The sequence below is a fragment of the Melanotaenia boesemani genome, chromosome 16 (genome assembly GCF_017639745.1).
Source record: "Melanotaenia boesemani isolate fMelBoe1 chromosome 16, fMelBoe1.pri, whole genome shotgun sequence".
Taxonomy (NCBI): Eukaryota; Metazoa; Chordata; class Actinopteri; order Atheriniformes; family Melanotaeniidae; genus Melanotaenia; species Melanotaenia boesemani.
In genome coordinates this window covers 32,326,546-32,354,356 of record NC_055697.1, presented here as the reverse complement: position 1 = coordinate 32,354,356, position 27,811 = coordinate 32,326,546, and the positions used below count along the sequence as shown (strand labels likewise).

General features: G+C 44.5%; 1 protein-coding gene across 2 annotated transcripts in view; it reads right to left on the bottom strand.

Moving 5' to 3' along the window:
- Window positions 1-27,811, bottom strand: part of mmrn2a (multimerin 2a) — a 35,168-nt gene that overhangs the window by 3,431 nt on the left and 3,926 nt on the right. For both annotated transcript variants that reach the window (XM_042009745.1, XM_042009746.1), the window contains exons 2-7: window positions 16,856-16,936; window positions 14,682-14,788; window positions 13,965-14,027; window positions 11,101-11,283; window positions 1,054-1,538; window positions 780-962 (exon numbers count right to left, since the gene is read on the bottom strand). In XM_042009745.1, coding sequence (XP_041865679.1) covers window positions 780-962; window positions 1,054-1,538; window positions 11,101-11,283; window positions 13,965-14,027; window positions 14,682-14,788; window positions 16,856-16,936 — 1,102 coding nt within the window. The remainder of the gene's footprint in view (window positions 1-779; window positions 963-1,053; window positions 1,539-11,100; window positions 11,284-13,964; window positions 14,028-14,681; window positions 14,789-16,855; window positions 16,937-27,811) is intronic.

Sequence of the window (27,811 nt, the reverse complement as noted above, 5' to 3'; positions counted from 1 at the left end):
TTCAATAAACTCTGAGTTTAAAAAGGTTTTGGTCCCAGATCAGCTGGAATTTTTAGTTGGTTCCGTCAAGTCTGGTAACCAGGGGTTACCATGGCAACCACTGACAAAAAGACACCAGTTAATTCATCCTATGGGCGCAAGAAGTTTTCTTACAACTGTACGAAGAATACGATGAGGAATTCTGCAAACAAGGCAACGTTGTGCTGAGGAGAAAGAAGCATCATGGAGAAAACTACTGCCTGAGTAAATGTGGATACACTAGGCACAAAGATGGAGGCAGAGGACTAGTGCAGGATCACAGGTTTACCACACCAGGCAGGATCCCAGATCTACCGTACCAGGCAGGAACTCAGGTCTACCACACCAGGCAGGATCCCAGATCTACCGCACCAGGCAGGATCCCAGATCTACCGCACCAGGCAGGATCCCAGATCTACCGCACCAGGCAGGATCCCAGATCTACCGTACCAGGCAGGATCTCAGGTTTACTACACCAGGCAGGATCCCAGATCTACCGCACCAGGCAGGATCTCAGGTCTACCGCACCAGGCAGGATCCCAGATCTACCGTACCAGGCAGGATCTCAGGTTTACCACACCAGGCAGGATCTCAGGTCTACCGCACCAGACAGGAGCTGAGGTGCAGGTTGTGCAAAGAGGCCCCTGAAACAATCCAGCACCTCACAGCAGGGAGCGAAATACTGGCAGGCAAAGAATACAGTTGTGTTTAAAACGGGAACATCAGTCCGGATGTATTCACTGTGTTCTGATTGGACCCACCTTTACTGTGTTGTTGACCACCATATTGTCCAGCCGTGTGATGGCCTCCCAGAGCGCCGTCGTCTCTGATGGGTGCAGCGGTGGTGGCGGGGTGGGGAGATGATTCTCTGGCTCGTCTTCATGGAGCTGTTCTTGATCCAACTTCAGCTCAGTCAGCGTGGCGTTCATGGCCTGCAGGCTGACCTGAGATCAAACAGAGGGAGGGTTCTGATTGGTCCTAAACCGAGTATTTTATTATCAGAACCTTTGATCTGTGGATCGAAACAAGTCTGACCTGCAGCATCTTCTGGTGGCGCTTCAGCTTCATGTCCACATCTGTCTTGAAGATGGTGAGATTGTAATGCATCATTGCATGCTGGGAGTGCAGCTGGTTCTCCATGTTGGAGCGGTGAACCTCCATCTGCCTCTGGACTGCCCCAACTTGCTGAAGCACTTCGTCCAGTTTGGCTTCCAGGACCTCCTCTGCTCCGTCATCACGTCTAGGCTCCTCTAGCCTCCATCCAGCCTTCAGCTGCTCCACGTCCTGGGCCAGATTCCCCACCTGCTCATTCAGGTTCTCCAGAGAATGTTTGAAGCCATCCAGGAGCGGCTTCAGCTGGGACATGACCAGGTCCATCATGTGGGGGACTGGAGGGGTGGGGTAGTTCAGAACAGGAGGGGTGGGATCATTATGGACGGGTGGCATGGGATCATTCGGGACGGGAGGGATGGTGGGGATGTCCAGGTCCGTCAAAGCAGCAACTTCCTCCTCATCTACATCTGAAAAACCAGACAAGAAATGTTGGTTCAGTTTCAAATATGAGACCAAATTTACAAAAATCAATCAAGTACAATCACGATCAATCAGCAGGATTGTGATGTAAAATATTCAAAGATTTGATGTTGGCAGAGGAAGAGGAGGATGGAGGCGGAGATGAAAACCAAGGAGAGACGTCACTAAGTGATTAAAATTATAGATTCTCCTGCTGAGCAGCCAATCAGGATCAGTTCTCTCTGAAACCATGATGCCAATAAGTGGAACCATCTGAGAAACTAACCGAGTCTGGCAGCACAGGTGAGGTATTACCTAAACCAAAACAGGTAAGCTGATTGGTCTTTACCTTCAGGAAAGGCTGATCTTCTCTTTAATATCAAGATGGAAGCTTCTGGAAGACCACAGGACAAAAAAGTGGTTCTGATTCAAACTTTGAATATTCTGGTTCTCTGACAGAACCAGGCTGGGACCGGTTCTGGTTCTGGTCTGTCTGACAGGATCCCTCCCAAATCTGTGTTCTAGGTTCCACATGATGGATGGATGGATGGATGGATGGATGGATGGATGGATGGATGGATGGATGGATGGACGGTCAACCATCATATACTGTTCTCCAAACTCTTGGAGCTTGGAATCTCAGGATCTATCCTCTCGTGGTTTACGTCCTACCTCACAGGGAGATCATTCAAAGTATCTTGGCGAGGGGGCGTGTCCAGATCACATGGGCTGACAACAGGGGTGCCTCAGGGCTCGGTGCTCGGCCCTCTTCTCTTTTCACTATACACCTCCTCACTCGGTGCATCATTAGCTCTCATGGTTTCTCCTACCACTGCTATGCAGATGACACTCAGCTTTTCCTTTCTTTCCCACCTGATGACACAACCGTCTCAATGCGAATATCAGCATGCCTTGCTGATATCTCCACATGGATGAAGGATCGCCACCTTCAGCTAAATCTGTCCAAGACTGAGCTTATTGTCTTTCCAGCCAGTCCTTCTTTACCGCCACAGATAAGTGTGCAGCTTGACTCAATCACACTAGTGCCTACATATTCTACCAGGAATCTTGGTGTCATGGTAGACAACCAGCTGACCTTTAAGGACCATGTTGCCTCGGTTTCCCGGTCTTGCCGATTTGCTCTCTACAATATCAGGAGGATCAGACCCTACCTGACTGAACACATGACCCAGCTCCTGGTCTAGGCTCTGGTCATTTCATGTATTGACTACTGCAACTCCTTACTGGCTGGCCTGCCTGCATGCTCAGTTAAACCTCTGCAGATGATCCAGAACGCAGCAGCACGTCTGGTCTTCAACCAGCCCAAAAGAGCTCATGTCACTCCGCTGCTAATCGCTCTCCACTGGCTTCCAGTTGCAGTGCATCAAATTCAAAGCTCTGCTTCTGGCTTACAAAACAATAACCCAAACGGCTCCGGTCTACCTCCACTCCTTAATCCAGAGCTACACTCCCTCTCCACAGTTACGCTCTGCCAGTGAAAGACGCCTAGTGCTCCCACCACAAGGTGGCGCCACATCAGTAGCTAGACTCTTCTCCTCTGTTGTTCCCCGGTGGTGGAACCATCTACCAAACTCCGTCCGATCCGCAGAGTCCTTATCCACTTTTAAAAGCAAGCTAAAGACTCCGTTGTTTAAGGAGCATTTCCACATTTAGCTTAACTAAATGAGTTAGAAAGATTTGTCCAGCTTTTTGGCTCAACCAAGTACTGAAGAAGCTGCTGCACTTATGCCCAAGTTGATATTGTGTGATGAAATCGTGATCTTGTATTTAAATAAAATGAATAAAAAAAAAAAAAAAAAATTATATGCACTGCACTAGCACTACATGACAGCACCTGGTCCACCTGGACTCAAAAGCGGTCTGACTATCACTTAATTATGATGTCCATCTTGTTTGAAGTGTTGTTCTTACTCTCAAATGTAAGTCGCTTTGGATAAAAGCTTCTGCTAAATGACTGTAGAATAGAATAGAATAGAATGGATGGATGGATGGATGATATATGGATGATGGATGGATGGATGGATGGATGGATGGGTGATATGTGGATGGATGGATGGATGGATGATGTTGACCTGTATAAAGTCAAAGTCAGCTTTATTATTGATTCTGCAGAATGTACAGGACAAACAGAATTGAAATTATGGTTCTCTCAAACCTCGTTGTGATGAATGAACAAAACAAAACAAGTACCATCACTAAGTAAATAAAACAGGATAATAAAAAGACGAAGCAAATTACAGTCAGTACAATATATGTTGATGGGGAGCATCAAAGTCCAGGGTGGGTGGAGAGGGGGCAGAGCAGGGAGAGAGTTCAGCATCCTGACGGCCTGGTGGACCAAGCTGTCCTTCAGTCTGCTGGTCCTGGTCCTGGCCCGCAGTCTCTTTCCTGATGGCAGCAGGCTGAAGAAGCTGTTCTGACTGATGGGTGGGTTCTCTCTCCATGTAGAGGGCTTTACAGGTGAGGAGAGGTGGAGATGTTTGCAGGGAGGGGGGAAAAGGCACCAACGATCTTCTCAGCTGCTCTCACAATGCGTTGGAGGGTATTCCTACAGGCCGTGGAGCAGGCGCCGTACCACACGGTGATGCCGCTGGTCAGGACACTCTCCATGGTGCCGCTGTAAAAGATGCACATGATGGGGACGGGGCTCCAGCTTTCTTCAGGTTGCGGAGGGAGGATGTAGGGGTGCTGGTTGGCTTTCTTGGCCAGTGATGTGGTGGTGATGGTCCAGGAGAGGTGTCTGTGATGTGCACACCCAAGATCTGGTGCTGCTCACTCCCTCCACCGTAGCACTATTGATGGTCAGAGGTGCAGGCTGGGGGCCGTTCTCCTGAAGTCCACAACCATCTCCATCATCATCTCCACGTTCAGAGAGAAATTGTTGTATTCCCACTACAGGGCCAGGCGGCTCACCTCGCTCCTGTAGTTTGGCTCATCCTCGTTGCTGATGAGACCCAGCACAGTCGTGTCATCTGCAAACCTGATGAGGAGGTTGGAGCTGTGTGACGGTGTGCAGTCGTGGGTCAGCAGAGTGAAGAGGAGGGGGTCAGCACACATCCTTGAGGGACTCGTGTTCATTGTGGTGATGCTGGATGTGTTCCTGCCGACCTGAACTGCCTGTGGTCTCCCGGTCAGGAAGTCCAGCAGCCAGTTGAACAGTGAGGTGTTAATTCCCAGCTGGTCCAGTTTTAGAATGAGCTGTCGGGGGACGATTGTGTTGAATGATGAACTGAAGTCTATGAACAGCATTCTGACATAAGAGTCTTTGTGTCCACATGTGTGAGGGCTGTGTGGAGGGCTGTGGAGATGGCATCGTCAGTCAAGCGGATAGACCGATATGCAAACTGGAAGGGGTCCAGGGAGGACAGACTTTATGTGTGTCAATACTAGCCCTTCGAAGCACTTCATGAGAACGGGAGTGAGGGCTACCGGACGGTAGTCTTGGAAACAGGAGGGCGACGACTTCTTCGGGACAGGGATGACAGTGGTGGTTTTGAGGCACATCGGGACAACAGCCTGGCTCAGCCAGATGTTGAAGATGTCCATGAAGACATCTATGAGCTCCCTGGCACAGTCCCTCAGCACACGACCAGGTATGTTATCAGGACCAGAAGCTTTGGAGCTTTGATCCTGCTGAATGTCCTCACACTCTCTGGGGACAGCGTCAACACCTGTTCGCCAGGAGGGGGTGGAGACTTCTGTACAGGTGTGCTTTTGTGTGCGTCAAAACGAGGGAAGAAGTCATTTAGCTCATTTAGCAGAGAGGTGGAGCTGTCACAGGTCTGCAATGGGTGCTTGTAGTCCATGATGGTCTGCATAATTCGCCACAGGCTCTGTGTGTCTCTGCCGTCTCTGAAGTGATGAGCTTTCCTCCTGGAGTCCTGCTTCTTTCCTCTCTGATGCCGCATGATAGGTTGGCCCTTGCTGTCCTCAGGCCCTCCTCATCTCCTGCTCTGAAGGCAGCGTTCTCAGCCTTCAGCAGCCTGTGGACCTCCCCTGTCAGCCATAGCGTCCTGGGTATGGTTACATCATCAGTGCACTTGGTCATGTAGGCAGTGACCATATCTGCGTACTCCTGGAGCTCTGTGTTGTTGTTATTGCAGGGGGCACCATGTTTAAACACACTCCAGTCTGAGGCGTTAAACCAGTCCTTAAGTACCTCCAGGGACCCTTCCGGCCACACGTACCTCTTTGAGAACTATGCTGGCATTAGTATGACAGTGATGTGGTCAGAGGTGCGGAGGTGTGGGAGAGGAAGGGCCTTGTAAGTTCCTCTCTGGGCGGTGTAAACCTGTTCCAGTGTGTTGTTTTCATGTGTTCCATGTGGAAAGTCTATGTGTTTGTGTAGTTTTGGAAACACACTCTTTGGGTCTGCGTGGTTGAAATCCCCTACTAAGATAGGAACGGCATCAGGGTGGGCTGTCTGCTGATACAGTTCATTTCCACTGGGAGGAAAGTGAACAGCAACGAGCAGTATAGCTGTAAACTCCCTTGGAAGTTGGAATGGTTGGCACTTCATGACCATAAACTCCACTGATAGCGAGATGTGTTTGCAGACCACAGCAGCATGGCGACACCAGGCATTGTTGATGTAAACACAGACTCCCTGCGCCATGTCTTCCATTCCTCAGCGAGAACTCTGCCTGCCTGATAGCAGGTTAGCCGCTTGAGCTGAATGGCATGGTCTGTGGTGTTGTTATTGAGACAAGTTTCTGTAAACACATAAACACAGCACTCTCTCACAGCCTTCTAAGTCCAGTTTGTTGTCCAAAGAACGTATGTTGGCCAGCATGGTGATGGGAATAGCCAGCTCGTGTGGGCTAGCTGCTAGCCTAGCTCGGATACCGCCGCGCTTGCCTCTTCTCCTTCCTCTCATGCTGCTTGTGTCGCCTCCACTGTGGGTGAGGTGCAGGGCTCGGTGATGAAGCAGGCCTCTGGAGCAGACCGCAGCCTCGTAGCTCTTCTACTTGTGTGGAGTTTAACTTGCAAGAAGGGGTCCTGTCGACATTGAGCAGAATGTCACAACTGTATGTCGACTTGAAGATGGGTAGACGTGACGAAAACGTACAAAAACAAAGAAAAACCCTGTTTCATTCGGAGAGAGAGAAGCTGCAGCGTGTGCTGCTATGAATAAATGCTAAATAGTGTGTACTGATAAAGCGCTTTACTGTACTTGAAACGATACCCAAAGGGCTTTATTATACATCATATTCACCCATTCACACACACATTCACACGCTGATGGCAGAAGCTGCCAAGGCGCTCGACCACAACCCATCAGGAGCAATTTGGGGTTGGCGTCTTGCTCAGGGACAGTTTTCCAGGCCAGGATTGAACCGGCAACCCTCGGGCTACAAAACGACCACTCTACCACTGAGCCCCACCGGTGGTCGTTCAAATGTAATCCGATCGGATTTTGGTTATCAGATAGGATCAAATCTTGAAAATGGGTTGTTCAAAAGGGAAATCCGGATTGCAAAGTCTACTTGGATGACGTAATCCAGTCCTGGTTCTTATCCAGATAAAACCCTCAGTTTGGGTTGTTCAGAACTTTTGAGCAGAATCCCGATAACTTTGATCCAAAAAACCAGGATTATCCTGATCCCAACAGAGGGCAGGATTACAAGGTGGATTTCAGAAAGAAACTGCAGTAAAACAGCTGATCAAACAGTAGAACTTTTTATTCTGTGCATATGCTTATAATTGTATTTTGCACCGACTTGTTTAACCGTTACAGTGATAAAGTGGTAAACATAGGGATAGGCTCCTATTAAGCCCTTCAGCGTAGTAAAATAAAACGGTTAAAAAAAAGTAATCACTGCCTAATCAGTAAAGAACCTGTAAAAAATACATTTCTAACGATTGCGTCCCTCTACACACCCTGGTTGGGCCGGTGTTACACCAAAATCTGTGACCCATCACAATCTGACCACAGGGGGCGATATTGTACATTTCTCTGCATGTATGTCTTAGAAGGTGAGCTAAGTCTTGAAAACATTTGTATTGAAGTCTAAGTTCATCAAACAGCAGGTACAGTAAAGTCACACATTCAGAAACGGTGATCTTTGTCACCCCCCATACAGTCTGGACTCTTCTAACATATGATCCTCACAGCTATTCTGATATTTTGGGCTGGAGCATCACTCGAGCCAGGATCACAGTCACAAATTCTCCTAGTTATCAGAATGTGTCACTGTGCATCATAATGAACTCAGACTTACTAAATAAAAAGGTTTTCAAGACTTCTCTGTCTGTCTACATTTGTTGTGCTCCTTCTTTTTTGTCCCCTTCCTGATTCTCCTCTTCTCTGGTTTGTTTCTTTCCCTGGTCACATGTCAGCCATTCTGATATTTTCGGATGGAGCATCACTCGAGCATAAATGAGCCTAAAGACGTAAATGCGGAGAAACGTACACTATCGCCCCCTTGTGGCCACAGATTCTGATGGGTCACAGATTTTGGTGTAACACCGATACCTCAACACGGTGGAACGGTGCGTCATTAACATCGTCAGAAAGAGGGAAGGTCCGCCTGGTCGCAATGTTATGCAGGACAAAACATGCTCGTATTATGTTACATGCTGCCGGTGGCATGCAAACCGTCTCTTCTACCTGCTGTTCTTCACGTGGCCAGCAGCGCACACTGATTTACATGCTGGAAATCCGGATTTCGTGATCCTGAAAAACAGGATTTTGGATCAGGGTGATCCAGTCCTATTTTGCTTTGAACAACCAGGGTAAAAGTAAGCCGGATTACATGATCCGCCGTCCAGAAAAAATAGATCTCGAAATCCGATTAGCTTTTATCCAGGTTGTTTATGAGGACGTTCTCCAGGTTGACCAGACGGTGGCGCTAATGGAAGCTTACCAACACATTCTTCTTCTGGGAAAATCTGAACTTTCTGTTTTGTTTCTTCAGAACAGAAACGGCTGCAGGAGGCTTCACACACCCACACAGCTCACTGACACACTCCAGCTGGACCACCACTCTCTGGGGACCAGCAGCAGTTTCCAGACTGGTCTTTAAACACACCACAAAACAAACACACCTAAAAATGGTCCGCTACTGCTGGGGTTCTGTGGGGGGTTTAGAGATCGCGTGGTGGTGGCTCTGATCAGATGGACAGATGCTGCAGGACGCTGGTCCAGGCTCACCCGATCAACTGATCCTGTCAGTGTGGGAGTTTACTTTCTGTAAGCCAGGAAGTTTTTTTTTTCATAAAGATTTTCTAAATAAGAAAAAAAATCCTCAGATCTTCATTAACATTTTTCTGCTGAATCTTTATCATACGAGAAAACAAAGTAAAATAAATAAAACAAAAATCTCCCGTCTGGCTGGCTGGCTGCAGGGGTCAGAGGCCACACTCCAGCTCACCTCTGCAGCTGGAGGGCCGCCCCCCACCCCGCCTCCGCCCCCCGTCAGCTGGCAGCGTTTCCATCTAATGACTGTCAGGGTGATTTACGCCGTCCAGACACGGAGACTTCCTGCCGGACCAAGACCACCTCATCTGTTCACTGCCCCGCTGCAAATGTCAGGACGCCTTAATGAGCCGGTTTAACCACATTAGAAGAACCGAGCCGAGTCCAGAGCCGAGCCGAGTCCAAAACCAAACCGAATCCACAACCGAGCCGAGTCCACAACCGAGCCAAGTCCAGAGCCGAGCCGAGTCCACAACTGAGCCGAGTCCAAAACCAAACCGAATTCACAACCGAGCTGAGTCCAGAGCCGAGCCAAGTCCAGAACCGAGCTTTGACCCTAAAGTTTCAGACAGAGCTGTCGGAATGTTACAGGTCTCTGTTTTCAGAGCTCATTCAAAGTGAGATCTCTCAGTTCTGTTAGAAGGAAACAGCAGAAGGAGGAGGATGTAATGCTCCTGGTTAACCTGGTCCAGAGTTCCAGGGTCAGCTTCTCCGGTCTCAGAGGCGTCTGGGATGGACCATCACACAGTGGAAACCTGGACTGATCAGACCAGCCACTATTCCAGATCCTTGTTGGAAGAAATGGAGGAAAGAGCAGAAGGAGCCTCCAGACTGACAAGTCCGAAAGACCGGTTCTGTGATGATGTGGGTCAGAGTTCTGCAGCATTAACCCATAAAACTCTGCTAGGAGCCCTTGACTGCTACCACGTCTACCATCACCAGTGTCTCAGGAATGCCAGCGTGCAGCTCTGTGGGGAACATTATGATGGATAGCTTACCCTTTAGGTGATCTACGGAAGTTTTTCAGTTATTTCTATTCACTGATTTGATAGTTAAAATTGACAGTAATGTCCAATCAGGAGCTGCCAAAGAAATCATTTTCTTTCTTTGTGCTGCTATATCTATTGATATTTATTGATTTTAGCCTCAGAATCTGACAGCTGAGGCTGGAAACATCATGTCTGAATGTTTATGTGCATTTTATAAATAAAAATATAAAACATGCAGTCCAAAAAAAGCAAGGAAGGGCTTGAAGTTTTAAGGGCTGATGTAGAAAACTTTACTGAGATTTCACAACAATGCCACCTTCAAGACCAGCTCGAGAGTACGGGGTCTGGACTGGCCTGTAGTCCTGACCTGAAACACTTAGGTCCCTGAACCCGAAGACGTGTTTGCAGGAAGAATGGGAAAAAATAGCACCTGAAACTCTGCATCACCTGGTTTCCTCGATGGTAGAACGTCTTGGATGTGCTGCAGTATGTTGGTTTCATTCTGTTTGATAAAAGTTGAAGAACATGAAAGAATCTCTATGTTATTTTTTTATATTTATATAATGAAGGTGTGCAAATTAAAACAGGTTAAATGGACTTATGACTTAACTCGATCATGTCCACCTATTTAAATCTTAATCTTTGGTTCTTCTCGATCAGCTTTGCAGGCAACAGAACTGTTTGTCGTTATTTTAGGACAAGGCAGAGCTTTCTGCTGGAGGAAACGTCCTCATAAACAAGAGGAGGTGGGGGAGCTGCCATTTGATTGGTCGAATCCTAGAGGGTTGGTGGATGGGCGAGCAGAGGGCATGATGGTGACCGGTGAACGTTCACAGCTGGTCTGAAGTTTCTGCAGCTCGTAAACAAAGGAAGAAACGTTTCAGTTGCTCACTGGTTAATAACTGAACAAGAAGTTCCACTTTCCAGCAGCACTCAAACACACCATGAATGCATGAACCTCTGAAGGTCCTGCAGGCGTGAAGAGTCTTCGTGTTCTTGTAACAGACCGATGGTTCGTCTGCGTAGGAACATGAAACTCATGAATCAGATTTGTAATAAAATATTAATGTTTGTGTGTTTTTGTAATTTGTCTTTATTTTGTGTAACTTTTAGATGTTCATGCGTTTGCAAGTACCCAAAGTCACGCACACACACACACACACACACACACACACACACACACACACACACTGATACTGAGTTGGTTTTCTCTCCAAACGTTCCTCCTGAGCGGATTTTCTCCATGGATGCAGGGAAACACGTAAAACATGCAGGGCCGATGGTTCTGAGGACCAGAAGACCTGAAGGTGACCCGGTTCAGGGGCTTGGATTACAGCACACTTCAGGCTGGATCGGACTCACCTGGAGGCTGCTGGTGCTGGACGCGTTGATAGCGGTGGGGGTATGTTCTGAAGGCGGGCTGAGCTTTGCGGTGGGGGTCGTGGCCCGTGTCCTGGTTCGGGTAGGAGGTGTCATACAGGTTGATGGACCCGTAGAAGTCGTTCTGTTCGCGGTTTGGGTCACCGTGCTGCTGAGCCTGAGGGTCTGAAACAAACGTGATTTAATAACTCGAATCATGAAAGAACGTCGAGTTTACTGCCTCCTCTCGTGTGCTGGACTCTGATGCTGGATCCAGATCAGTCAGACCAGAAGACCCAAACCACCAGAACAGCGAAGAGTCCGATCAGATTCTCAGACATGATATTTCCTCCACTTAAAAATGAATTTATTCACATGGCAAACACTCAAAAAGTTATTTTATTTCTTCATTGTGTATTCCATATTTATCCGTCTCTTAAAATAATGACTTATTCTTTTTTATATGCCCCATTGTTTGCTAGTGTTATTATTATTATTGTTGTTATTAAAATTAATTTATGATTTCTAAGCAGAACAATGATAAATTATAAATAAATCCCAGGGTGGATTGGTTAGACAACATCAAGCCTGGTTCTGCCGGGTCCTGTGTGCTGGTCTTTGGCAGCAGCACTGGGACCAGCAGGAAGTTTGTCAGACCAGCTGAGAGGGAGGATCTGGCTGATGGATGTGGGGATTTCTCCGCTCAGCTTCCTCTGAGTTCATCGTTTCCGTTTAGTTTGACAGAAACGATGGCGGGAGCACGACGCTCCGAGTCAGCGGCCTGCAGGCAGCATGGAGGAGGAAGTCGGGACGCTGGCTTCATCCAAAGATTCATTGTCTGGACATGAGGTCTGGATCAGGACTCTGGATCAGGACTCTCTGGTTCTGTATGTATTAATGTAAAGTTGTACATTTACAGCCAAAGTCCTGCAGAACTGTTCAGTGAGGAGCTGACTGATGGCTTCAGCTGTGATCCTGCAGGGTTCAGATCAGCGTCACCCACAGTTCCCCCGGTGTCGAGAAAGACCAGGAACTTCCTCCAATAGTTCTGACAGCTATAAAAAAAGTTCCTGTGGCCCAAAGTAAACAAATAAAAACAAATAAACAAAACAAACATAGGTCCAAAGAACAGTCTGTTCTCTGAAGCATCAACAGACACAAATAGGATCTTTGTCCTTATTCAGGACCAGAACTTCAGCCTTCATGTCTGAATTAATGTGGGGATTTTCAGCTCTGACTGACCGGGTCACAACAGAACCACCTGTTTCTGTGCAGGCTGATGACTCACCGCTGGTTTATTTTTAAGGTGTTCCTGTTATTGTGTCCAGCCTGTTTCTGCTGGGTTGATGATTTCATCACATGACCTTCAGCTCGCAGGAAGCGGCTTGAATCGGAGGCGTGGTGGGACCGGACCATGTGGAGCTGAGCGTGGAACCAGCCGCCTCTGTTTGTGTGTTCTTCGTTAAATCCAGCCTCTAAAGGCCAAAGGTCTATTTTAGTCTTCCAGAAACATCCAGTGTTTTGCTTCTCAGAGCCTCACTGACCTGCAGCCCGGATCCGGCTGAACCACCACACAGCTGTGGGGCATGAAACCAGATTCACCTTCGTCTCAGCAGGTCTGGTGAAACAAAACAGCTGAGCGAGCAGAACCAGCAGAGGTAACGCTGGGTTTACACAGAACCACAGGGAAGTCAGAGAAGGACTAACAGAACCCATCATCCTGGTCAATCAGTCCATGAGGATCCATATAAATGATCCATGATTGGTTCTCCTCCTCCTGCCAGCTGGTGCAGAACCATGGTTCTCTCTGTGAAACATCTACAAATGATCCAGAAGCTTCCACTGAATATTAACATCCACTGGCTGCTCGAGTCAAACTCGGAGACTTCTGGGTCTGCAGCTCCAGTTTAAACTCAAGCATTCAGGTTTTGCTCCTTCTGGGCCACTGTGGTCCTCTAAGGAACGTTGTCTGGTTCTGCTGGTCTCGTTCCAGATTAGGGATGCACCCATACTGTAGCAGAGATCACCAAGTCCGGACCTGTTGAGCCAGTGTCCTGCAGGTTTCCCAGCTGCAACACACCTGGTTGAAATAAAATGGTTCTCCAACAGCTTGTTGTCAGGTCCAGCACCAGGTTCAGGTTCATCTGGATCTCAACGACCCAACGAGTCAGATGTGTTGCAGCAGGGAAACATAGAATATCTGCAGGACACTGGCTCTCGAGGTCTGAACTTGGTGATCCCTGCTGTAGGGTGACCAAACATCCTCTTTCTGAGAGCTTTAAAGTCCAGCCGGAATTTCAAAATCATCCAGAATTTTGCTCTTTGTCCACCTCAAATATGTTCATACCGGGTTTGCGTTTCACTCCCACATTTCCTTATTATCGTTAGCCACTCCCTGGCCAAGTTTTAAGAGTTAAAGCTCCTTCAGAGTGAAATAAACATCCATCATGTTTTAGGATCCGTTACTTCGTTCTGATCCGATCACTTGACAAAGTTCTGCATCCATCTGGACCTCCTTCTTCAGATGGTGCTGCGTTCACTGTCAGTCTCATCGCTGAGCTGCAGAATAAATCAGCTGGTGATGATCTACAAGAACTTCATGCTTCAGATCTGACAGAAAATCTGAGTTTGAATTGACCTTCATTTCTTTACCAGTTGGAAGTTAGAAATTCAGATTTTGTTTTTGTCATTAAATGCACCGCCAGTACAGCCGCTAACAAACACGGTGAAACGTTGTCCGTATAAACAACATTTCTTCATGTCAGCAACTGAAACTGAACCAGAACTGGACAGGAGGTCCCGAGTTTATGGAGCTGAAAAGTGATGAAGGACTTATGATGCTAGTTTTCAGGTGTTATTGACCATACCTGGAGCCCGGGCCTGGATCCACTTTGGTTCAGGTCCTGTGGAGCCCAGCTGAGGACCAGAGACTGTTGGAGAAAAACACAACAGGCTTTTAATCAAGCTGCCATTAAAAGGGCCTCACCTGAAACCGATGGAGACGTTAAACACAAAAGGAGTTCATGGACAGAAAAACCACCCGGAGGAAGGCTGAGACGGTTCCTGATCAAAAGATCCAGGTTTCACACTTTATTTGGCATTCTCAAAGTGAGCTGAGTAAAACCTGCATCGGTTTAGACCTGGTCCAGCAGAGAACCACTGATACAGTTTACAGCTGCAGTGGACAAACTCTGCACCAACAGGACAGAACCGGGACCAAGTCCCCAAACTAATCTGACCAACACTGCAGTTTCCCACACTCAGAGAATCTGGACCACATTAAGGCTCCGAGTTATTCTGAGAAGAAGGTTTAAAAATAGACTCCAGCACGAGAACCAGAGCAGAGAGAAACTTCCTGAAGCTTCAAATCCACTGAATCCTGCAGATAAACTCTGATACTGAGACTCAACGTCACTGAACGACAGTCTGAGTCCAACACGAGCAAATCTTTCAGTATTTTCTTTTCTGGAGACAAAACAACATAAACAAACAAGATAATTAAAATTCAAGACTGAAAAAGAGCAGAAAGAAGAAAAATCTGAGATGATGTTGCCACGGTAACAGTGATGCTGCCACTGACCCACCTGTCTCCTCACAGTTCCGTCCTCGGTGTCCTGGGCAGCAGCTCCACCCCAGAGAGGAGACGACCGCCTCCCGGTGCCGGTCCACCGGCCGCGGGGACAACCTGTACCTGCACACGCATAAACACACACACGTGTAAACACACACACACATGTAAACAAATGTGCAGACACGTAAACATGTCAATAAAAGCACAATGACAAACGTGTAAAAAAGACACATTTAAACACAAAAATAGACAAACACACATTAAATAAACACATACATCCACATACAAACATAAACACAAATATAAACAAGCACAGCTGACCCCAGCGTTCGCTGCTCAGTGTAAATAAAACGGTTTCATTCTACAGTCGGACTTCACTGCTTTCCAGACGAACATTGAAGACAGATTTCTGCTCGTCATGAAATCTGTGTGTGTGTGTGTGTGTGATTATCTTTCCTAGAAACCTGCTGCAGTTCTGCACATGAACTCATGTTCAGAGTAAAATGAAACACGTCCATTTCTTCTACACTGAATCTGCCTGAGATCCGGTGAGACAAAGAGGAACAAAGAGGAACAGAAGCATCATATGGTCATCAGTCATGCAAAAATCCTAAAATCAGATGAAATAACTCAAAATGATTTAAAGCAAGCTACACTCTAGAGCAGCTAAAAGATAAGTTCCAGGTTTGATGCACAGAATCGCGAGAAAAGAAGTGTTTTAATCTGGATTTAAAAGTGTTTACTTTTGGTAAAAATGTAATCTCCACTGGCAGTTTCTTTCACTTGTTTGCAGCATAACAGTTTGTTGATCTTGACCAAAACACACCTGTACAGGTGAATCTGGACCGGCGCTCTGTCCACCAAACCAAAAGGTACGGACTGGCTGAGGTGGGCCTGAACCCGGAGCGGAGGGTTCTTGTCTGGCTTTCTAACTACATGGAAAACTCCCAGTGTGTGCCCTTCAGCTACCCTCTGATCTGTTATCACCATCTACATGTAGCCAGGCCATAAATCATTAATATAATCATACCTTTATACGTGGATATACCCCTTTGCTAGAAGTGTTGTTTATTTTATTTTGTGATGTTTGTGGCGTGTGATTTGTTTTCTGCTGCAGTTTGTATTATTTTGATGATTGATGCAGGTATGAAGAGATGTTGTAATATATGTAATATAATACCAGATGGCACCGACACCCTGCGCGGGGCATTTTAGGCCTTCCTCTTTAATGTCTAGCGATGCATGGCGAGTGCTAATTAAGCCATTTTATGGTGAAATAGAGACTGATCTCTAGAAAAAAGGTAAATAAAAACGCAGCTCTTGTCAGAATGTGAACTAGAAGTTACATTTAACATGTTTCTGTCTGCATTTTAATGAGAGGATGTGCTGTGAAACGGACCACACAGAGAGCCTGCATGTGGCGCGAGTGGAGAGCGCCCACTGCCGTATTTTCTACAGCTTTTTATTGTTATTGTTGTCTTATTGTTTTGTCATCCTAGTAAGTTTTGAGGTTGTCACTGATATCAAAAGAAGCTCAGTAACCGTGTCCTGTGAAGCATTTCCCAGGCTCCACACAGCTGAGAGGAGCAGGCATCTGTGGACCTGGAGAGCGGAGAGTCAGACCTGGAAAAACTTCTTCATTGCAAACCAACATGGATGGCAGTTAGAGGGTGAGATTTGAACATCAATCACATTCTTTGTTTAATGCAAACTAATTTCATGCCTGCACAAAAACACAACAAAACAAAATAAAGGATGAAAACTCAGACTCCAGCTGAAGTGCACGTGTGACTGTTATACATAATGTATACAAAAATTCATATGTTGAGTAGTTTGGGGTAAAAAGCCTTATTACACCCAATACTAAACCGTTTAGAAATGCTGATCTCCAGGGGGAAATTATATAATTAAAATACTCATGAGCAATTAAATAATAGCATTTTAATTTTAAAATTTAAAACTATAGAAGTTACAGAACTTCTAATAAAGCTTTAATAGGACAAAAAGTGGTATTTGGGCTAGACGCTGAGGTAGTAGTAGCAGTCTTACAATCATCCATCAGGTGGCACTGTCTCAAAACAGTAGGGGTCTGGAAACGTGGGCTCAGAACTGTGGTGTACCACAGGGCTCAGTCCTTGGTCTCCTTCTTTTTATTTTTAAAACATGTGTTTCTGTGTTCAAACTCACCTGATCCTCTGGCTTTGCTTCTCTGTTCCAGCTGCCACCTCCATCGGTTGTTCATGTTTATACACGAACAAACACCAGTTCCTGCACACAGAGAGTGATAAAGCATCCCCCATGAGAGGAAAAGTCTGACTCTGTAGTTAAATGCAGCTCTGTTTGCTTATGTTCTGTATGTTATTGCTTGCTTCCTGTTTAGGGTCAGTAGTCAAATATGGCACCCGCCCCTTGAACAAACAACTGATACCAGCCTCACACATGACCCACCGAAAATTAACTCTATAACAAAACACGGTGCTCCCTTAATGCACCAAGATATTTCCCCCCAAAAATACTTTTTATGTAAATGTAAAAGCTGGAGCCTTTAATCCCAGTATAAACCAGTCTGTAGCAGCTTTTAATCCCAGTATAAACCAGTCTGTAGCAGCTTTTAATCCCAGTATAAACCAGTCTGTAGAAGCTTTTAATCCCAGTATAAACCAGTCTGTAGCAGCTTTTAATCCCAGTATAAACCAGTCTGTAACAGCTTTTAATCCCAGTATAAACCAGTCTGTAGCAGCTTTTAATCCCAGTATAAACCAGTCTGTAGCAGCTTTTAATCCCAGTATAAACCAGTCTGTAGCAGCTTTTAATCCCAGTATAAACCAGTCTGTAGCAGTTTTTAATCCCAGTATAAACCAGTCTGTAGCAGCTTTTAATCCCAGTATAAACCAGTCTGTAGCAGCTTTTAATCCCAGTATGAACCAGTCTGTAGCAGCTTTTAATCCCAGTATAAACCAGTCTGTAGCAGCTTTTAATCCCAGTATAAACCAGTCTGTAGCAGCTTTTAATCCCAGTATAAACCAGTCTGTAGCAGCTTTTAATCCCAGTATAAACCAGTCTGTAACAGCTTTTAATCCCAGTATAAACCAGTCTGTAGCAGCTTTTAATCCCAGTATAAACCAGTCTGTAGCAGCTTTTAATCCCAGTATAAACCAGCCTGTAGCAGCTTTTAATCCCAGTATAAACCAGTCTGTAGCAGCTTTTAATCCCAGTATAAACCAGTCTGTAGCAGCTATTAATCCCAGTATAAACCAGTCTGTAGCAGCTTTTAATCCCAGTATAAACCAGTCTGTAGCAGCTTTTAATCCCAGTATAAACCAGTCTGTAGCAGCTTTTAATCCCAGTATAAACCAGTCTGTAGCAGCTTTTAATCCCAGTATAAACCAGTCTGTAACAGCTTTTAATCCCAGTATAAACCAGTCTGTAGCAGCTTTTAATCCCAGTATAAACCAGTCTGTAGCAGCTTTTAATCCCAGTATAAACCAGTCTGTAACAGCTTTTAATCCCAGTATAAACCAGCCTGTAGCAGCTTTTAATCCCAGTATAAACCAGTCTGTAGCAGCTTTTAATCCCAGTATAAACCAGTCTGTAGCAGCTATTAATCCCAGTATAAACCAGTCTGTAGCAGCTTTTAATCCCAGTATAAACCAGTCTGTAGCAGCTTTTAATCCCAGTATAAACCAGTCTGTAGCAGCTTTTAATCCCAGTATAAACCAGTCTGTAGCAGCTATTAATCCCAGTATAAACCAGTCTGTAACAGCTTTTAATCCCAGTATAAACCAGTGTGTAGCAGCTTTTAATCCCAGTATAACCCAGTCTGTAACAGCTTTTAATCCCAGTATAAACCAGTCTGTAGCAGCTTTTAATCCCAGTATAACCCAGTCTGTAACAGCTTTTAATCCCAGTATAAACCAGTCTGTAGCAGCTTTTAATCCCAGTATAACCCAGTCTGTAACAGCTTTTAATGATGGACTCCTGGATCATTTCATTCTGAAAATCTTGAATGTAATGGATGCTGTTGTACCGATAAGAATCAAGAGCACTTTGATCAAACAGAAAACACCATGGAGAAACACCACTGTGGTTACCAGCCTAAAAAGAGAAAGCAGAAAAACTGAGCGGAAATGGCGGAAAAATAAAATTCAAATTCACTATGAGCTGTAGAAACAAAGCCTGCGTAACTATAACAATGAGCTGTGCAAGGCCAGAAACATCAACAGAATTAAAAGTTTAGTCTCCCAGAAAGACCAAGAGCGACTCCTCCATGCATTCATCTCCAGTAGACTGGATTACTGTAATGGTCTTTTAACAGGACTTCCTAAAAAGAGCATTAAACATCTGCAGCTCATCCAGAACGCTGCTGCTAGAGTTTTAACCAGGACTAAGAGATCTGAACACATCACACCAGTTTTACATCTTTACACTGGTTTCCAGTTTACACTGGTTTCCAGTTTACACTGGTTTCCAGTCAGTCACAGAATAGATTTTAAAACCCTTCTGCTTGTTTACAAATCCCAAAATGGTTTAGGCCCAGAATACATCTGTTATATGTTCAGAGAATATAAACCTAGCAGAGCTCTTAGATCCAAAGACTCTGGTCAACTAGTCCAGACCAGAGTCCAGACCAGAGTCCAGACTAAACATGGAGAAGCAGCATTTAGCTGTTATGCTGCAAACAAGTGGAACAAACTGCCAGTGGAGATTAAACTTTCCCCAAATGTAGACATTTTTAAATCCAAGTTAAAAACATTTCTTTTCTCATGTGCCTATACATGAAATCTGCATGTTAGCTTTTTTTTTTTTTTTTTTAATTTGTCTTGCTTTTAATCATTTTAATGTAATTTATTATTTTATTGTGATTATGTGTTGATGCCTTTTACTGTTCTAAATATCTGTAATGTCTTTGTTTTATGTAAAGCACTTTGAATTGTCCTGTACATGAAATGTGCTGTACAAATAAACTGCCTTTCCTAAAATGAATGTATGAATATATGTAGCAGCATAAAGGTCGACCAGAAGAAGAAAGCAGAATTTATTACTAACAGAACTTTGTAGAAATAACACACAGATCAACAGTGACCAAACCTTTTCTCATCTCATCGTTCTCTCAAGTTTTGGCTTTCAGGAGAAAAAATATTGTTATTGAAACAAACACACAACAGAAACTATTTCCATGTTTCCACTTTTTCCTCATTTCCAGTTATTCCTGCTACTATTTACCTGCTATCCTCACTAAACCAACTCCAGCTCAGCTGCTTTGTGGCGCCACCGTGCATCAGAAACGTCTTCTTGGCTTTATTCCAGCCATAGAGGAGCATTATTTTTCTTCTTTTCACACACACATAGAACTTTCTGCTCACTGGTTGATCTTTGGCTGCTCCTGATTGGACGTTACCGTCAATCTAAGCTCTCTGATTGGTGGAGAGTCTGACAGGAAGTGGCTTCATCATCATGTCCAGGTCTAAATAGAGGTCTCTTAGCAACATAGTAGTGATGGTGATGTTTTTATGGTGAAATGTGTTAAATAAAGCTGTTATCATGGATCATGGTGGATTTACCAGATAGAGTCTCTGAATAAAACTACATTTAGTGGCTGGATTGTAAACCTCCTGGACGGGATAGAAATGCTGGAAAACTTCCGTAGATCAGCTAAAGGGTAAAATATCCATCACATTTACCCCACAGAGCTACACACCACCGCTCCTTATTTAGAAGTGTTTTCAAAGTCAGCGCCTCTCTTTTGTTTTTGTTGTTTCCCAGAAACCCTGAAAATGACATTGACCACTCCACTGCTAAAAAAACATCGACACTGATGAACAACTACAAGTCCATCTCAAATCTCCATTTTTAAGTCTAGTAATTAAATTTTTATTAGCCTAAAGCTAACTTTTTTCATTTACTTTGTTGGTACAGAAGTGTATGTTTACATGGTTTGAGTTGCTTTCATAGTCATGGTAAACGCCAGCTACCAGTGGTGGTAAGGCCGGACGAAAAGCCGATGGGAAGGCTTTATAAGCTGATTTTACTGGGACAAAAAAACAGTACTATGTCAAGGCCAGTTTCCCCGTTGAGATTCGTTCCCCTATGAGAACCATTCTTCCTTCTAAACTCAGAGGAACCATATTTTTCGTCCACCAGATGTTCACCCCTGACCAGTTATGATCCAGAGGGAACTTCTTCACCTGAGTGTGTTAAGTTTGAAATACAGTAGCTGTGTGACTGGTTAATACTTTTGCATGCGTTTCATGGTGGTCACATATGTGTACTGGTACAGTGAAGTGAATGGAAGTAGGCAAACTGCGTTGTTGAGAATATGGCAGCGGTGAATAAAGTTAACGTTCAACTTCCGAAGTTCTTTCTGTGTAACAGAATGAACTCACTCAGGCACTGTCATGTAGTGCTAGAGGCCGTGCATAACTTTTTTTTTTTAAGTTTTTTGTTGTTTTTGTAAGTCATTTTGTTTAAATACAAACATTACGATTTCATCAATCAATATCAACTTGGGTATAAGTGCACGATTTATTACACAATATCGTCTTGGGCATTAGTGCACACTTATACATGTCTGAGAAAGTGAGACACTAGATTGTACCGTGCATTGGGATACACAATTCCAACTTTAGATAGCAGTAATTCTTACACAATGTCCCTTTAACTTTATTAAAATTGGAGCATGTGAGTTAAAATATTGGTGGATAGAATAAAACTCAAATCTTATTTAGGTTCAATTCCACTGAAATTGAAAACACACATGGAAACTGAAAATAAAGTATAAAAACAGTAAGGCACAGTATGTTGTTTGAGACCACTGTTCCAGCACCAAGGCTAGCTAAGCTATCTGTTCCAGCTAGAGGCTAACTAAGCTATCTGTTCCAGCTAGAGGCTAGCTAAGCTATCTTTTCCAGCTAGAGGCTAGCTAGGTTATCTTTTCCAGCTGGAGGCTAGTTAAGCTATCTGTTCCAGCTAGAGGCTAGCTAAGCTATCTTTTCCAGCTAGAGGCTAGCTAGGTTATCTTTTCCAGCTGGAGGCTAGTTAAGCAATCTGTTCCAGCTAGAGGCTAGCTAAGCTATCTTTTCCAGCTAGAGGCTAGCTAAGCTATCTTTTCCAGCTAGATGCTAGTTAGTTTATCTGTTCCAGCTAGAGCCTAGCTAAGCTATCTGTTCCAGCTAGAGGCTAGCTAAGCTATCTTTTCCAGCTAGATGCTAGTTAGTTTATCTGTTCCAGCTAGAGCCTAGCTAAGCTATCTGTTCCAGCTAGAGGCTAGCTAAGCTATCTTTTCCAGCTAGATGCTAGTTAGTTTATCTGTTCCAGCTAGAGCCTAGCTAAGCTATCTGTTCCAGCTAGAGGCTAGCTAAGCTATCTTTTCCAGCTAGAGGCTAGGTAGGCTATCTTTTCCAGCTAAAGGCTAGGTAGACTATCTGTTCCAGCACCAAGCCAGTCCAGTCACGTAGGTGAGATAATTGGACACATCAAACCCAGTGTAGGTACCAGATCTCCTTGGGGGTCAATATATCAATATATATTGAACACCTATTGGCAATATAAGTTTCTTTTCCCCATGTGAGTAAATAAATTCGAGCATATAGATAATTTTATTTATTCATGGGGTACAGTCTGGGATTATTTATTGGAGTAAGTATCAGTTTCAAAATTTATATCTAAAAATACAATCAAAAAGCAATGAGCTCCCGCCCTAAAGTCAAAACATTTAAGATTAAACCCCATTACAAGTTAACTATATCAGTCATGGTTGCAAATTTCATGTTTTCCTTTTAAAATGTTGAAAGCATTAACAAATCAATTAATCACATCTTTTTCTCAGTTCAAATTACATCAGAACACAGAAACACTGGAGCAATGATCTTGTGATGTTAAGTCACGCTGTTACTTTTTACTGTAAATGTTTTGTCTTCTTGATGGAGACCTTTCTGTTCTCTGAACTTTTAGAGGTGATGGTCAGGCTGTGGTGAGTCACCTTCCATGTAATGATGGATTTCTTTGTAAGAGTCATCCATTTTTCTACATAGAAGAACTACAAAACCCATAAAAACTACTTACATAATTTGACCAAACAATCATCTATGTAATCATATAGTGTGACGTGGTTGGCGGGCGCAGGGCCCCGAGCAGATCAGGTACCCGGAAGACGCTTCAGGACGCACATGTCTCCTGGCTTAAAAATGAACCCTCACAGAACAGGAGGAGGTGGAGGAAGTGGAGAGGAGTTTTGCTTACACCATTGTCTCCACGACCCAGATAAGAGAAAGAAAATGGATGGACAAATAATTATACTTCCATTGTTTCCATGTGTGAACAAACTCCCTAAAAAAGACTTTGTGTCTTTTTCCTGTCATGTCATTTCCTGTTGTGTCACTTCCTGTGGAGACCTGACTACTGTGGAGAACCAAACCATCGTGTTTCCATCACTTCAGAGGACATTACATTAACTGACAGTCATTTCCTGGAGCTTTTCCTCAAATGGTTGCTGATGTCAGCTGAAAGCTCAACTCAAAGACCTCCCAGAGGACAGAAAACTACTTCCATCGTTGCTTCAGCTCATCCAGATCTGCAGCATCTGAAGGTCCCACCACGGCATCTCAGTCAGGATGAGGTCTGGACTCTGACTGGACTGAACTGAGACCTCCTCCCCCTCCAGTCTGTCTGGATCCTGGAGTCAGGAAGAGGTCTGGACTCTGACTGGACTGAAGTGAGACCTCCTCCCTCTCCAGTCTGTCCAGTCCCCCCCCCCCAGCTTCAGATTTAATTCTGTTTCTGGTCTTCCTACCAGCGTTGGTTCTATAGACTGAACACATTTCCGCAAAATTTAAAATTGACTACAACAGTATCTTTTTATTACAATTATTTTTATAAGGAAAACAAGGTTATGCCCTGGTTGCCTGGTTACTAGCAGCTCTAACCACTCGCTCCATCGGTGCTCCGCATGTTAAACTGATGCCACAGCAGGAGGAAATATTTTTACAAACTCTAGAAGGTATAGTAGGTGTAACTTATTCCACAGTGTAGCTTTTCCCCGTTTATCCACCACACCATTAGAATGTTTGTCCACACACTTTCATTGGACCAGACTGCAGACCAGTACTGGGTGGAACCAGAGCCGGTTTTGCCCCTAAGCAGACTAAGCGACCACTTAGGGCCCCGCACCACTAGGGGCCCCCTAGTGGTAACTTATTAAATCCTTTTTTTTTTTTTTTTTTGATTATATTGAAAGGAAAAATAATTTTGGTGTATTTTTGAACCACAGATTGACTCAGAATGATGACTTCTACACGGATGTCGCAGCATGTTTCCATCAGGTTTCAGGTCAGTGTTTGGCTGGAAACTGGATCAGCTCCAGGCTTTTGGTGTCCTTCATGCTCAGGTGAATCAGAGCTTTAACCAAGAGGCTGGAACAACATCACAGGACAAAATCTTTTATCTTCAGCTTCATTTGTCCTGTCAGCCTGAACTTGCTGTTAAATTAATCCCCACGGATGAAGTCTTTCTTCCACTCGCTGACAGAAGGAACAACTCAGTTCAGAGCTGGAACGGGACCTGGAGGAGACGTCGGACATGACTTCAGTTGTGAAATGAGACGTCCAGCTGGACCCCGGCACCCCTCCTCCACTCAGAATGAACATAGTGAAGATACAAGAAGAAACTTTTGTCTGATGTTTAGCTCGTTCTGTCAGTTCTGAAAGCAGAGAAAAACCTTCACTTCCCAGAATGCAACCAGAAACCCAGTTTGATCTGGTTTCAGTTGGAGGTCAGAACAGTGAGCAGATTCCTGTTAAACTCTGTCTCATCATCCTGAATCTGTTGGTGCTTATTTCACCTCTTTCTTGTCATTTTACAGCCATTTTCATTATTTTCCACTCTGAGGTGGTTTAGTTTCCCTCTGTGCTGGTTTTGCATCCCGGTGATGATTTTTTTTGTCTCTTTGAGGTCAGCTGATTTACTTTCTAGTCACCTTTCATTTCCTCGTCTTTATGTTGAGCTAGTTTGCATCGCTTTGTGTGGTAATAATATTTCTGTGAAAAATATGTTTTTGGATGTGTTTGAGGTTATATTTCCATGTCAGGAGTCGGTCATCGTTCTTTGATGCTGTTGATTTTTTCTGTCATTTTGCATCTCGTTTTGGTCTCAGTTTGCACATAAACTGGCGACCTCAGCCTGAACGCCATGAAGGAAGCGTGCAGCGACCAGCAGCAGACATGAATCGTGCTTGTAGGTTGAAATTGTTTCTTGAGATTGTTTCTGTTCTAACCTGTTTTTAGTGTGCATGCTTTATCTGCTCTTCAGCTGGTAAAATGCTGATTTGGTTCCTGCTTTAAAACGGCTGCTAAAATTTAGCTCTGAGTCCAAAGTGACTCTGAGATTTCTGGACTGATCTGCTGTTTTTAACACTGCTAACTGAAGCTGAACACTAATATTTGGACGCTCATCTTTGGTTATATCTTTCAGATTTATCTTTATTTAGCCAGTGCTATCTGCATTGATTTAGTTTTTTTTACCGGGGCCTTTGTGGTCATTTTGCATCCCTTAAATAATTTAACCTAAGTTTATTTTTCCTATAAGGAATGTTTCCGTTCCTGTATTCACTTTCTGTTCCCGTCAGCTGACATTTTGCATCTTTTTGCTTGTTTTGTCAGTTTGCAGCTTTTCTCTTGTTGTATGTTTTGTTATTTTACATCAACTTTTTCTGATGCTTCGTAGCTGTTTTACGTCCCCTTCTTTGTCATTGACACTCCAGATTCTGGCAATGGGGTCACTATTTCTGTTAAATCAATAAGTTTTTGCTTTGTGTCTCATTGTTTTCATTTTCCATTTCTGTAGTCATTTATCATCATTATTGGTTCCAGTTTCTGCTTAATTTATAATTTTCTAACTAATGTGCATCCTCATTTATTCATGAATAAACCACAGTCATCATGCATTTTTCGCCATCTGGTTTAATTTTGTTTGTTCCATCAGGAGCAAACTGGATTTAAAAACAGTTTCCATGTGAAAACAAATGAAGCTGAATCATGTTGGATAATTCACTGAGGGATGGAATTGTCTTCAAGACAAAAAGTTGGCTTGTCCTTCATTTCCCTCCTGTCCAGCACAAATAGCTGCTCATGTGTTTTAATTTAGTTCCATCAGTCATTTAATAGGACAAGGCGTCTCATTTGGAGCAAGCGTCCTCACATCTCTGCCTTTATTCACTGCTGAGTCTCCGAGTGTTGGCGACGCAGCTGTTTGCCGTCAAACTGTCTCTTTCCTGTGGAGATTTGTTTTGGTGAGCTTTCAACAAGCAGATCTTTGTGTTTCCGAGTGGAACCTTGACTCATCCTGGGAGCGCCGGAGAAAAGCGAGCTGAGGTCTGCAGGGTTCAGGTTCAGATCTGAATAATGAGACTGCAGGAGGTCAGAGCAGAAGACGGGAGGAGCTGTCATAACACGGCACATCAGCAACTTTCATTCTGCTGTCAGTGCTGTGGGTCGAGCTGGTCCTCGGGGAAAACTGAGGGTTTCACAGAGTGCAAAGCTGACGTGTGCAGGAGGTTTCATGGAAATGTGACGAGTAGCTGCTGAGATTTGCTGTGGATAGAAGTTTGAAGGACTTCCAATTGAATTCTTTTCTTCTTTCAGTCCTGTTGATTCATCCTATAAATTAGAAATGTGATTGTTTTTCACACTTTTCTGTGTGATGCTTCGTCTTGTGGTGCACTTTGTTTTTCGTCATAAAGCTCCTGCAGAACAGAGGAAGAAAAGCCCAAACTTTCTGTTTCTGAGGTCGCTCTTCTTCCTCGTGTCTTTTTTACGTCCCTCTGTGGATGTGCTATGATTTTCATTTTCTGTCTGTGAGAAGTTTCGTGTCATTCGTGGTCATGTTGAATCATCTTGTGTGTCCTGTGGTAGTTTTGGGTTCTACCAGGTTCACTTCTGGTTTTCATGTTTCTCCGTCCTCTGCTGTGTTGAAGCTCTTCCAGAAAAAAACATGTGGATCCACATGTTCTCTCCATGTACTCTGCATGTGAAAACGTTCTTCATGAACATGTTCATGTGGTCTACCAGTGATCCACATGTACTCCACGTGTGGATCACACAGGGATCACATGTATTTCATATGTGATTATCACACCAATGTTCCCAAATCCTGCTTTTTCCAGGTGTTTTTTCTGCAGGGGAATAAAAGGCTTCCAGCTGCAGCAGCTCAGATCTCAGCAGCAGGATTTTCTCTCTGATAACAGAAGCGTGTTTGAAGCTCCGTCCCTTCAGCTTTGTTTTGGATGCTATGTGTCGTCCTTTCATGTCCCAGCTGTGCGTCATGAACCAGCAGATGTTGCCTCTGTGGTCACGTTATCTCCACGCTTCAGTCTGTCTGATCTCTGACTCCTCTTCCTCGCACCTGCAGCTCAGGCGGCAGGTGAGCTGATCTTAGTGGAGAAAGATCTGAAAATTTAAAAGTTTGTCTCAGACTTTCTCCTCTCGCAGTGAAATAACAAACTTTCCACTTCATCAGTGCTTAACTACCTGCTGACTTATGACCCCGCCCCCACCCAGTCACCGATCAACCCTCAGTCTCCAGCGATAACACTGAAGTTTGAAAAACTAAGAAACTCTGGAAACCTGCTTCCCATTACAGCACAAAGAGCCCAGTTAGTGAACTCTGTCATTAAGGCAGCGTTTAAAGTGCAGGGGGGCAGCAGGGAGGTGGGGGGCTGCAGACTAATGGAGGCTTGTTTTGCTAAGAGCCCTCAGGAGTCATTTTATCTGGGAATCTGCAGACTGACGTATGGATGTGGGTCAGAACAAGAGATATGACCAACCCAGACATTTCATCTCGTATTTAGTCTGTTTGTCACAAAGTGACTCTTCAAAACTGCACGACAAGCCCCGTCTGCCGTGGAAACCCTGATGAGGGAAGGAGAAATAAAGAGTTACGGCAACAAAAACAGCTGCGATGGAGGAGCAACCAGAAAACAATGAAACATGAAACCACCAACATCTAAAAAATCACCTGGAAGGACGTAAAATGAGATGCAGAATCACCCAAAAGGTTTCAATAATGACTGAAGAAGGATGCAAAAATCACCAGAAACAACCACAGAAATGAGCTGATGGTGAAAATGATGCAGCAACACGGCTGTAAAAAGCT